The sequence below is a fragment of the Benincasa hispida genome, chromosome 11, assembly GCF_027475165.1.
Source record: "Benincasa hispida cultivar pf3 chromosome 11, pf3_genome.v1.1, whole genome shotgun sequence".
Classification (NCBI taxonomy): domain Eukaryota; kingdom Viridiplantae; phylum Streptophyta; class Magnoliopsida; order Cucurbitales; family Cucurbitaceae; genus Benincasa; species Benincasa hispida.
The window spans coordinates 25,761,790-25,774,190 of NC_143488.1; the positions used below are offsets into that span (position 1 = coordinate 25,761,790).

Here is a 12,401-nt window from a genome sequence, read left to right on the forward strand (position 1 = left end):
AGGAGTTGTGGACTCTTCAAATTTTTTGTGAGAGAATGAGAGTTTAGAGAGAATGTATTTTTTTTTCTTTTTTTGCTGAATGTTATTGGGATCCAAAATCACAGTGTATTAACTTCTGCAGAACACTCTTCCTTGATATGTGAGAGGGAAATGGGAATAACTTCCCACTTCTACGTAAAGAATAACTCCTGTGGGAGTTATTCTTAATAACATTATTGATTTAATAATATTAATTAACTATATATTAAATCATATTTAACATATAATTAAATTAATAAGTTTAATTGATTAACATTTAATAAACTAATAAATTAAATATAACATATTTAATTTAATTTGAATCATATTCAAAAGATATTCTCTCACAAAACCTACAGTTTAATATAAATCTTATTCATATTAATTTTGACTTATAGTTTTATATGAATCACATTCATATGATTAATATTTGAATCATATTCAAATATTTATCTCTCTCATCAAACTCTATATTATAATGTATCCATATACATTATATGAATTGCATCTCATACAATTCATTCGCTTAACTAATGTGAACAATTCAAATTAATCCAAAATTAATTGATTCTTATTTACCCCTTAATAAGCTAGCAAGAGAACTTTATGGACCGGTAGATTAGAAGCTCCAATGATATGAGATTAATTAATTAAACTTTTTAATCAAATTAATAAATATTTATTAACTGTCGAGGATTCCATTAAAGACCGACAACTGCACTCTTCGCACTGTGAATATATTTCTGTATCCATGGATATAACCAATCAACAGTAAGTTGACCCTTAACAAGTTACTCGTAACTATAACTAAGTCAAATTATTGTTTTATTATTGTAGTTACATCTAACTCCTTTAGTACCACCGATCCCTCTAATGAACAATTAGTCATAGTTCAACTATAAATTAGGCCCTTATTTAGTCAGTGAGAGAGTGAGGTGCCTCATTGTTCAAGACCCCGAATCAGTACTTAAGGGAGCAATTCATCTACGTACCCTCAAGATGGGAAGGAGTAAATTCCATCTTGTGAAGCTATGCACCCAGCTCCTTACTCGGATGAGTCCTCAAAATGGTAGGCATATTGAGTCGGTGATGTTGAGATTGATGTCCTAAATCTCTTATATTCTCGTAGGTTTTAAACTTTTATAAACAAATTGTTACTAGAAAAATAATCGTTATTTTATATGTACATTAACTCAATCCAATAAACTAAGATTCTAGGTTATTTTATGTAATTTAAACATGTATGTGGAGACATACAGATGGATCATGTTTAAGTAATAACTTAAACGGTCTATAGTACATTAATAAGGTTGGGTGTCTTATCCTGGTGACACTACGAATACGACCCACTTTATAATTGTTACAATTGTTATAAAGTGTTATAAATGATCTGGTCCTGATCATTCATGTGGAGACATGTGAGTGGGGGTATCCTATATAAAGATTTTGTATAAGATCGGATCACGAAATGATTAGTCTCTCTTTATAACACCGTTACTTAGAAAGACTTATATTTCATTAGGATGACCACAGGTGACTTGACCTTTACTCTTAAGTGAGTTATGAACTCCTTCCTATGAGGACGGTCCTTTGATTTACATGAGTGAGAGTGATCAGATTCGTTGACTCATTATGCCTACCATTTTGGAATTCGTTTGAGTGGGGAGCTGGGAACTCAACTACATAAGATGAAATTCACTCATTCCTTTTGTTGAGGTAAGTAGATGAATTGCTCCCTTAAGAAATGATTCCGAGTCTTGAATAATGAGGCCCCTCACCTTCTCACTAGCCAGATAGATGTTTAGTTATAGTTGGACTATGACTAATTGTTCATTAGAGGGATCCATGATACTTAAGGAGTTATATGTAACTATAGGGATAAAATGATAATTTTGACCCAACTGTACTTACGAGTAATTCGAGAAGGGTCAAGGCACTATTGATTGGTTATATCGGTTATATTCAATGGACACGAAAATATATCTACAGTGTGAAGAGTGCAGCTGTCGGTCTTTAATGCAGTGATCAACAGTTAATGAAGGTTGATTAATTTAATTAAAGAGTTTAACTAATTAATTTTGTATCGTTGAACCTTTGATCTGTAAGTTTGTAAGATCCCCTTGTTAGCTCAATAAGAATTAATAAGAATCAAATTAATTTTGGTTTAATTTAAATTGTTCAAATTAATTAAAGGAAATTAATTATATGAGATACAAATAACATAATGCATGTGATACATTATAATATAAAGTTTTATTGAGAATTAAATATTTGAATATGATTCAAATGTTATTTACATATATGATTCATATAAAACTATAAGGTTAAAATTTAATATGAATATATATTAATACTCTAGGTTATGTGAGAGAATATAAACTATAAATTATATTATATGTGATATAATAAAATATAGGTTATATATTATATGAGATATAATATATGGTACTTAACTATATTAATAGAATATAATTAAATAATATTTGAATTTTTTGAAATCCAAATAATTAACTCTCAATGGAGTTATTTTTGGTTATTTGGAGGGAGTTATTACAACTCCCTCATATTCTTTAAAAACAAGTCAAACTCTCATTTGGATTTTGTGGATTCTAAGTCGACAACAATAAGGAGAAACACGTCCTCTTCCACTTCTCTCTCTCTCTACTCCATTCGTCCTCCCACAAATTGATAAAACAAATTGGAAAAAACTTAGATGTAGTTGGATTGAACTGATAGGCACGCAAGCGTATGTATGGTACTAGTAAATCCCGAATGGGTTATCGTCCTTAAGAATTGGATTTGAATAATTTTTTGCTAGCTATGGTTATTTACGAGCTAATTTTATTTACACAATCGACAATTAAGGTTCGTTGTTGCAATTTAATTAAATCAAAATGCAAAACCAACAACTCAATGAGATCATGGATCTAAGGTGTTGTTTTGCTATGAATTTCCAATCGACTATTAACAAATGAATCAATTGTTTAGTTCGAATGAGCCTAGAAGTCTATAATTAGGATATCTTTTTTCAAGCTCAACCCTTTCTAGCATAATGATACCAAATTGAATCTCTCTCTCATTGTTATAATCATGTTGCATTATGTTCCTTCATTTTCAGCCCCTATTATTTTCTAATCATTCTCATGCATCATTGAATAATAGATTAATTACTCAATTTTAGCCAAACTTCTCTTTTTAAATAGACAATTTAGTCTAACATATATTTGCTTAAGGGCCAATCAAACAAATGGATTCACATGGAGGAATTAAAATTCAATCACCAAACAATTGATTTAGAGGTCAAAAGTCTAATCAAGAAAACTCATAACAGTAACAACACCCTAGAATTGAGAAGTTTAGCTACTCATGTTTCTAAAAACAAAAGATCCAAAAATAGAAAACCATCATGGAGAACAAGAAAGATAGAAAAATAGATGATGCAATCTCCCTTCACTATCGTTGTGATACGATCTCGATCTCTCGAACTTTCATTGTTGAGTTCCAGATCAATCTCAACAATGACTTGATTTTCTAGATGTCTCTTTCTCATTTAGGTCAAAATCTCACAGAATTGTGGCTTTTTCTCCACCTTTTCTTCAATCGATGCAGATCTCTTTCTAAACACAGCGCCCACAGCGTAATTACGTTGTATAGCAGTGTGGCTATGTTGTATAATGAGAAGGACGCGTGCATCAATTCGGAGCATCGCTACGCTCCAAGGTAGCGTAGCTATATCATAGCTCTCGAGTTTTTAGCGTAATGGGAAAACGTAGTTATGCTCCAGCCTTACGAGCCTTCCCCTATTTGTATGATTCTACCTTTCAGCGTAACGCTACGCTCTTAAGAGGGTAATTATGCTCGGTCCGGGGGGGAAACAGTTATTTTATCATCGAAATTACTTGTTTTGGTCCAATTGCTCGATTTCCTACAATTAAACATAAAAGTATCAACGATCTCAATTTAAGTATTGAACTAACTTAATTCTAAGCCAAAAGAATACATTTTTGGAGTACGTTTCAGCATTGAACTAACTGAAGTCTAAGCCCAAAGAACACACTTTTTGTGTGCATTTCATGTATCCATCTTTTGAGCAACCGGGCTGCCATCTAATTGGAACGTGCCACGTGCCACTTTTCTTTTTTCAAAGTTTGACTACTTATTAAACACATTATTGTCGGATTTAAAAACTTATCGGACACATTCTCCAAATAAAAGTTTAGGAATTAAACTTATTTTTGTTTAAAAAAAAAAAGAAAGAAAAAAAAAAAGCTTAACTTATAATTTAACCTAGGATGAGAGCTAAATGACATATATGCCCTAAATTTTAGTTACATTGTGAAAATAATTTGACATTGTTTCTTTTATCAGAAAAAAATAATTTAACATAACATAGTCCCACAAATGATAAGTGAATAGTTAAATTACAAGTTGTCGGTTTATGAGTTTGAAATTTGAAAGAGTCCCTAAACTATCAATTATCTAAAATATTTCTGAATTTTAAATTTTGTCTAACAAATTCAAAATTTTTAAAAATTAATGGTTCTATAATATATAAATCTAATCCAATGAAACCTTCAACTTTTAATTTTGTATATAGTAGATTTATAAATTTTTAAAGATCTGCTGATATAAATTTATAATTTTAAAAGCTTAGAAACTAAATAAACACAAGTAGTATACTACATGACTACCCAGTACCCACTGCCCTTTTGCTGTTTCATATTGAGCCAAACTAAACCAGTATTTAACTCCATCACGTTACATTTGCTTAGCACTATTATGCATCATACATACCTAGCTCTACTATTGTTTGCCGCATCAGCTTGCTTTTCAAAATAGGATAGAATCCACTAACATTAATATAGAATGGACGAGTATTTATGAAAACAAATTTCAAGTGTAAAGAAAGGGAATGTGGAAAACCCGTCATACTAGAAATTGAAAACTTGTTCTGGTAAGCTACACCACATTTAGCTAACACTGTTACCATCAGAAATTACCTAGAATCACAATTTGAAGTCTAAAGCTGTAATTGAGAACATATGAAATAGAACTAAATTGGCACAACCATTAAAGTTTATGGGCTGCATTTATAATTTAACCTAAATTAAATAACTACCTTAGGGAAGAAAGGAAAAAAAAATGAAATAATGTTCAATTGGGGAGGGGGTTCTCCATCCCTCCCATATTAGGGAAAAAAGTGGTCAGCCAAATAAGCATAGGCCTATCTTATCAGATTTAGCAGAGTAAAATCAGCAGAACTCTTGACCATGTGGTGAAAAAGGCAGCAAAAGCTCTCAAGACATTAACTTTCCTATTCAATGATGAAAACAGCTACCATGGTTTGAGTAGACAGCGTCAGCGACAATGCATGTTGTCCAGAAGTCATCACTCCTACCTCCCTGTCTTGGCCCGTTTGAGCCCTGTGCTGTTAAACGGCGACATGCTTGGGCTCATACTTGGACTTTCCTCCCTTAGGGTGCCATTTAGTAATGCAAGTTCTCTCAGTTGTTGCTTCTTATATTGATCCAGCAATTCATCCTGGAAAAACAAAAACTCCACAACATTTTATAGAACTCAACGACACAATTAAGACTATAGAAAACAAGAAAACAATGAGAAGTTTTATAGATGATTGAGCTGTGTTTTGTTCATACCACAGGTTTCAAAAGGCTTTCTAAAACTGCCACTGCATGATCCAAGCGTGAGTTTATTGTATCCTCTGGGAATTCTGCCTCAACCAACAGATGCAAAGGCTCATTAAGATGCTCATATCCAGGCTTGTCCTTTAGTTTCTCTTCCTAAAGCACAACATCCAGATCCATTGTAAGTAATATTGAAGTTTAAGTTAAGATTAGGAGATTTTACTCGTCAATGAAAAGTTCTGCTGCTGCTTGAAAAAAAGTCTAGGCAGATCTCGATGTGTCCAAGGCACTCTAACTCAAGGCAGTAAAGCAAAATAAAAAAAACGATCAACTGTCTTCCTTTTGATGTGGAAGATTATTGAGTTTCTTATCTAACCAAAAAGAGGCAGAAATTTGTTGGTCTTAAAGACAAGTAAATCGATCATGAAGCCTACAAATTCTCAGATTAATAAATGAAAGATAGCGTTCATAATGCTCTTACTGGAAAAAAGAAAGGAACGGTAAAGAGGCAAATGACACCGATAAAGTACATGGCAGAAGTTGGAATGAAGACAGAATTGGGACATAAAATGCAAACCCTCCAACATCCATATTCAAAGCATATAAGATGATGCACAACTATAGGTTAAAGACATATTAATGGCTAATGAGAGGCTGTCTCATGGCATTCCTCGCAAATCTATAATGTCAATTACATCCTAAGTGATGCACAAGTGATACATTTGATCAGACCAAGGAAATTTTTCAGTACCTCTAAAGCATCCTTGATAGAGCCCTTGCCTCTTATGTACACCCTACATTCTGTTAAGGCTTCAACTCTTTTCAAGGAGTTTCCACGTGGTCCCAGAAGTCGTCCAACAAAATTATACTGCCGTGATTTGAGCAAGAAACTACTAACATCAGAGAGGCAAAAGGTCAGTACAATCACCACCTAACATAAAAATACTTTAACTTACATTTGGATATTTGTCAACAGGTACATCAAGTCTAACAACTCTCTTAACTATCGGCGTAGTAGGAATTCCTTGCACCCTTGGCCAACCCATTGAATGAGCTTGAAGGGGACCCATACCATGGACATGTCCAGTTCCCTGCAGGAAAAAAAAAATGTAATTAAGAAGCGTGAGTATGGATACGGACACAAATATCATGCAATACGAACATAGTGACATATAATTTTTTAGAAGTCAAGAGCACATTTATTGAAACATATTTTTTAAAAAAAGAACTTATCAATTATTTACAAAAAAAAGAAATTTAAATTCGATGTGTATGCATTTATATGCTAAAAAGCGAGTTTGATGTATTTTATTCTCAAAATCTATTTATTCTACTACCATTTGTGTCTATTTCTTATGTTCAAACAAGTGTCCTATATGTCCTTAAGAAATGTTTGGTCCTTATTCACGGTGTACAACCAGTATTTAAGGAATATCTATAGTGCTAACAAGTGTGATAAACTGATACATGTCTATAAAGTTTCAGAGTGTCCAAGTGCCGAACAGTTGTCTGATGCAAACACGTTAGCCAAGCGGCAAGAATTTGTGCTTCTTACTTTATTACTAAACCAAACAAGTAAATCACAAATATGAAGAACAACTTATCCTATTTTGAGGTTATTGAGGTTAGAACCAACGAGGTCGCCAGTAGTAAAGGCTAGGGATGTTTGGAGATACCCTACAAATTTTTTAATTCATGCCCCCAAGACCAAAATTTAATAACTTAAAAGACTCGTATCTTGAAGGTAGCTATTCTGTAGTGCATTCTTTCATTCATTTTAAAGAAGTTAGGTTCTCCATTTTAGAAAAATATCCTAATATAAAGAAATTAGTGATTAAAGAGAGACTTCAAATTGTGAAACTAGCAACACTAAATAAATAGATCAAGGACACTTGAGTACCGTCGTCAATGTAAGGCATATACTTATATATTTACCTCCATTTGCATTGGAGGCCAACCTTCCAAGTCCATTGGTCTTCCATTCGATAGCTGACCTAGTGACCTGTAAGGACTACCATGCTCAAATCTCTCATGATCCACAGAAGTCTGATTAAGGCCTGATAAACGTCTGATCTCTGCAATGAGATGTACTAAATAAGGGGGTGCACATGCAATTGACTAAGCAAATACTTGCGTTTAACATGACAACTTTAAATGGCTTGTTATTCATGAAAATTACCAGTCATTGGGAACTTTTCTCAAGATCTCAGAAAATTATCACCACATGCCTGTTCATGTGGGGCAGAGGAAAATAATCCAAAAAATTCCAATGCCATGTCTCAGATTCATAACATCATCACAAGTTAACATCATCTTAGGCCAAGACAGTCAGGAAAATTGTTCTTGATTTTGTCTAATTAATTATGACTTGACAAAGTATTGAGTAGGACAGTAGGATACATTTTTGCCTCCGTATACATAGAGAAAATGACACACTCTTGGACATAAAACTTAGATTGACCTGACCCAAATTAGAACTTGGTGATATACGATAAGGCATGGGTATTTAATAGGTACCAGATAACAAGGAGAACTCTTAATTAATAGCCAAACATTGCAAGATAGGTATAATCTCATGTATTTCAAAGTAGCAAGGATGCTTCATCTTTTAGCAAGCACAAGCCAGACAACCACCAAGTTTCTTCTCTCCAACCACCCAACCTCTATTTACAACTAGTGTTCCCAAACAAACACAAAGCCACTCCTCTTAAAGTACATTACAAATGGCAACTGCTACACTACCCCTTGATACAGGTCATATCATACTCCACCAAAAATACACCTTGTCCTCAAGGTGTGGATCAAGGAATGGTTCTAGACTGAAATTATCTCCTTCCAAATCCCTGGTAACTAAATGGCATAACGATTTGTACTCCATCCAAGCAATCCTAAACAAGCATTACCTTCTCTTAATCCACCTCTAAATACTTCTGTCGCAAAGCTCAAATATGCAATCTTCCTACACCTTCCTTTCCACCAAACCTTCATTTTTTCTCCATTGCTACCAGATCTACTTCACTGCCCTCAATTTCTCAAGCAAGCATCTATCCATCTGCAATCCTTCCACAGAAAAATGTCTTTTTTTCAAATATATATATAACTTCTGGAGGAAGATGAAAGAACAAGGTACAAAGGAAGACCTTCAAAATGAAGGATCTGAGAAAGGGGGATAAACTGCTCACAACATTTACAAACTCCCATTGAAGTTAAATTAGTATGTTTTCTTTTTTTGCTAATGCGAGTGAACTCCACATTTATGATGTCACCACCCTGTTTATAAAGCTATCACCCACAGCCACAACCTTGAAGTCTCACTGCAGTGATTTTTCTTTCACATGGACTGACTGCCAACTTCTCCTCAGATAATATTCCACTTGCAATATCTAGCCACACCATGTACCATTGTTATTCTTAGCCCTTCCAAAAAATTCCATTTTTTATCCTCTAATCTAAAGTATTTTTGTTATATAATTCATGTAACTGTTCATCCTCTGACAGGAAATAAATTTCCTCCTTAGAGTTGAGGGGGTAAAAAATTCCATCCCGATTGGTCATTGGTGGTTTGCTTCTCCAATAGCAAGCAAAAAATCCTCATGCAACATCTGTTCCACCCGATCAAGCATCATTTGCATCTTCTTTGCTGTTCCTCAGCTGCTTCTTGAGTCAACAAATTTCTATCACCAACTTCTTTCAACATCTTAGTTTTCTTCTCTTGTAAACCCACTTGTGCTTCAAGCCTTTCTTCCAATAAACTAATACCTTGAATGATGCTTTGATAACACTTGATACAATTGATAGTTAGTAGCATTTAATATGAAAAATATAGTAAGATAGCTACCACTCCAAGTATTATTATTATTATTTTAAAAAGTTATATATAAAACTATATGGAAACTCGTAAGCTCGGTTGAAATTTGTTCAAATGATTAAGAGAACAGCATCTACCCATAGTACACTTCAAAGAATGAAAGACCCTAACTGTAGTTTAAGATGGAAACTATGGTTCCACTAATGCCAGCACAAGAAATAATAATAAGTATCGTAAAAACAAAATGAAATAGTAGAGATCTTATAACCCCACCCTGATTCAGAAGTCTGCTACAATGAGGTAAAACTTGCACAAAGGGACCCAACTTCTGTCTCTCTGACAGTAATTCAGCTAGATACCTGCCATTGTCAACAACACAAAAATCACCATCACATAAAACTCACAAGGTCCAAAAAGCAACAGAACTACACGTTCAATAGCACAACCAGATATAAGAAGACCTTCTGGTTGGTATTCGAATGCAATGATAAAGATCATCAAACCAACGAAAGAAAATTTAAAAAAAAAATGATCAATCAAACAAGGATTCTAAATCAAGAAGCACCAAATAACAATCAAAAAAGAAAAGAAAAGCAAATCATGATCAATAATTGAGAAGATAGAGAAAGAAGAATTACCTCTCCCGATCTAAGGGAATGGAAGGGGTCCTATGAGGGGATGCATGGGCAGAAGGGGGAGGGTAATGGAAGTAACTCCCAGGTGGGGTTCTCTCCCCCATCACGCATAAACTAGAAAAGAGAAGAAACCCAGAAGTAGAATTGGGTTAATAGGTGGAAAAGAAGAGTGGGATGAACATAAACAAGGAAAAACAGAGAGACCCAGATGGATAAAGAGGCGTACCTTTGCAGAAAGATGGAAGAAGGCGATGAATCTGGGGGAAAGAGATAGAGGGTAGTCGGTTGAAAGGGGGTTGGATGAATTGGCGGTGGCGGAAAAGGGAAAGCCCTATGGGAAAGAAGAGGAAGAAGAAGATCGTGGCGAGGTTGTGTGGGTTTTCTTTTGTAAATTTTACTGTGTGATGTTTGTTCTTCGCAATCAATGAGTCAGTGGCAATGAAATGGGAAGAATGAGATGAGAGGAATGGGAATGGGAATGGGAATGGGAAAATGGCAATGTGGTGGATGCGTCTTTTTCTACCCAAAGTAAAAAAAAAAAAAAAACTCACCTTTCTCTCTCTCATTTGATTTTCTCTCTCTATCACTGTATATGTGATTTTACTATTTTACCCCTGACCTCACGTGGGAGTGGAGCCTACTTCTGACCCAATCTGACAATATCCTTTTTAGTTTTTTTTAATATTATTATTGATTATTGATATTATTAATGTTATTTTAATTAATATATTTATGTTAAATTGCAATTTTGATTCTTATGATAGAGAGAAGGTTATGATTTAATCATTGTGAATTTTTTTAGTATAATAAATAGGGTACTCATATTTGAATTTTCAATTGAAAGAGAGACAATATATGTCAATTAATGTTGAATATACTATCAAAGTGAACTTAACTCAATTGACATATTACGACTAATAAAACTGTGGTTCGAATTCCCTCACTCAAAATAAACAATGAACTATGCTAATTTTGACAATCTATGTAGTTTAATAGCTATAATTTTGTGTGCATGCTATGATTAAACCTCATAAATAGTCCATACCATTAGAACATGTTAAAATATTGATATAATTGACTTTACTATAAGTCATTAATTTAAACTTTTTGGTAAATCACTGATTTAACAAAAGTCGTGAACGAATTGAGTATATGATAGATAACTCTCAATGTGTTTAATATTTCGTATTTGACTAATCATGAGGATTAAGTAGCTAACTAGATAAGAAATGAGTTGAATATAAAATTGATTCGAGTGGATCTTAGATCAATTAGTTTCGATAGTAATTCGTATTAACGTTTTGACTGATCTTCATCTTAATCTTCATATTAGTCTTGTCTCTCAATCCTTCATCACAAGATTGTTTGCTTTCAAGCCCTAAATCTCTATCATTATGTAAAGCCATTAACCAAAAAAACGCTTTTATCCTACCTATTTATTCAATCAGCTATTCAAACAAATAAACCACTTCATCGAACATGGATGACTAACCATCACGTACTTGAAAAAAAAAAATTAGTCATACCTTTTAAAACTATAGAAATAAAAATTAACTTTCTCACGACCATAAAGACCACAACATTAATTAAACCATAGTTTTATTTAAGATATATACACACAAATATATAATAAAAGTTTTGTACTTTTGATCTCTAATGTACAATATTAAAATGAAAGGGTGATTGTTTTGACTATGGTTTCAATTGGATAAATAAGTCAAGGATGTACAAAGGTTAATTTGTTATCAAATCATTTATAAAATAAATAACAACATTAACCTATATAATTTTTATGCAAAATTGAAAGTTAAAATACATGTATTTTAAATATTTATGAATCATAATGAAATAGATGTACGGTATCTTCCTCTCAACAATGCTTCTTTAGACCACACTCTCCCCATAAGACCCCGTGTATTTATTACTAACCTCTCACTTGAGTAAGTTGTGCCTTTATTGGTTACTTTCAATTTTCGATGTAATCAATATCCTTTCGATTCCTTTATTAAAAAGTCAATATGAACTTGGTTTAACTAGTCAAAGACGCAAGTAGGTTAAAATTTTAAAATCTCTTACATATGGATGTTAAGAACAACTTTTAGAATTAAACCCCGAAAACGAATTTGAATGAATAAATACTTGTTTTATAGTGATTTTAAACATTTCAAAATTATTCCCAAACATTCACAAAAATCCATACAAATTTCCCATAAAATTGCATACAAGTTAAATACCAGCAGATATCGAAAACGAAAAATTAAAAATAAGAACTCCACATCAGACATTCACAACATA

The 12,401-nt window shown here is 33.2% G+C and overlaps 1 protein-coding gene across 3 annotated transcripts; it reads right to left on the reverse strand.

Annotated features, from left to right (window-relative positions):
• Positions 1 to 4,918: 4,918 nt before the first annotated feature.
• On the reverse strand, positions 4,919 to 10,636 carry LOC120091024 (RNA-binding KH domain-containing protein). Of its 3 annotated transcripts, none has more exons than XM_039048810.2 (8): positions 10,333 to 10,636; positions 10,110 to 10,220; positions 9,745 to 9,830; positions 7,599 to 7,738; positions 6,620 to 6,754; positions 6,415 to 6,531; positions 5,676 to 5,819; positions 4,919 to 5,559 (listed from the first exon to the last, which is right to left on the reverse strand). In XM_039048810.2, exons 2-8 carry the CDS (start codon positions 10,208 to 10,210, stop codon positions 5,413 to 5,415), a joined length of 870 nt encoding a protein of 289 aa, XP_038904738.1. In that variant the 5' UTR covers positions 10,211 to 10,220; positions 10,333 to 10,636; the 3' UTR covers positions 4,919 to 5,412. The 3 variants fall into 3 exon arrangements, with proteins under 3 accessions (XP_038904738.1, XP_090163484.1, XP_090163485.1); XM_090307358.1 differs by having other exon boundaries at positions 7,843 to 9,830; positions 10,333 to 10,537; XM_090307359.1 differs by lacking the exons at positions 9,745 to 9,830; positions 10,110 to 10,220; positions 10,333 to 10,636 and adding exons at positions 7,843 to 7,976; positions 8,064 to 8,659.
• Between the last annotated feature and the right edge of the window lie 1,765 nt (positions 10,637 to 12,401).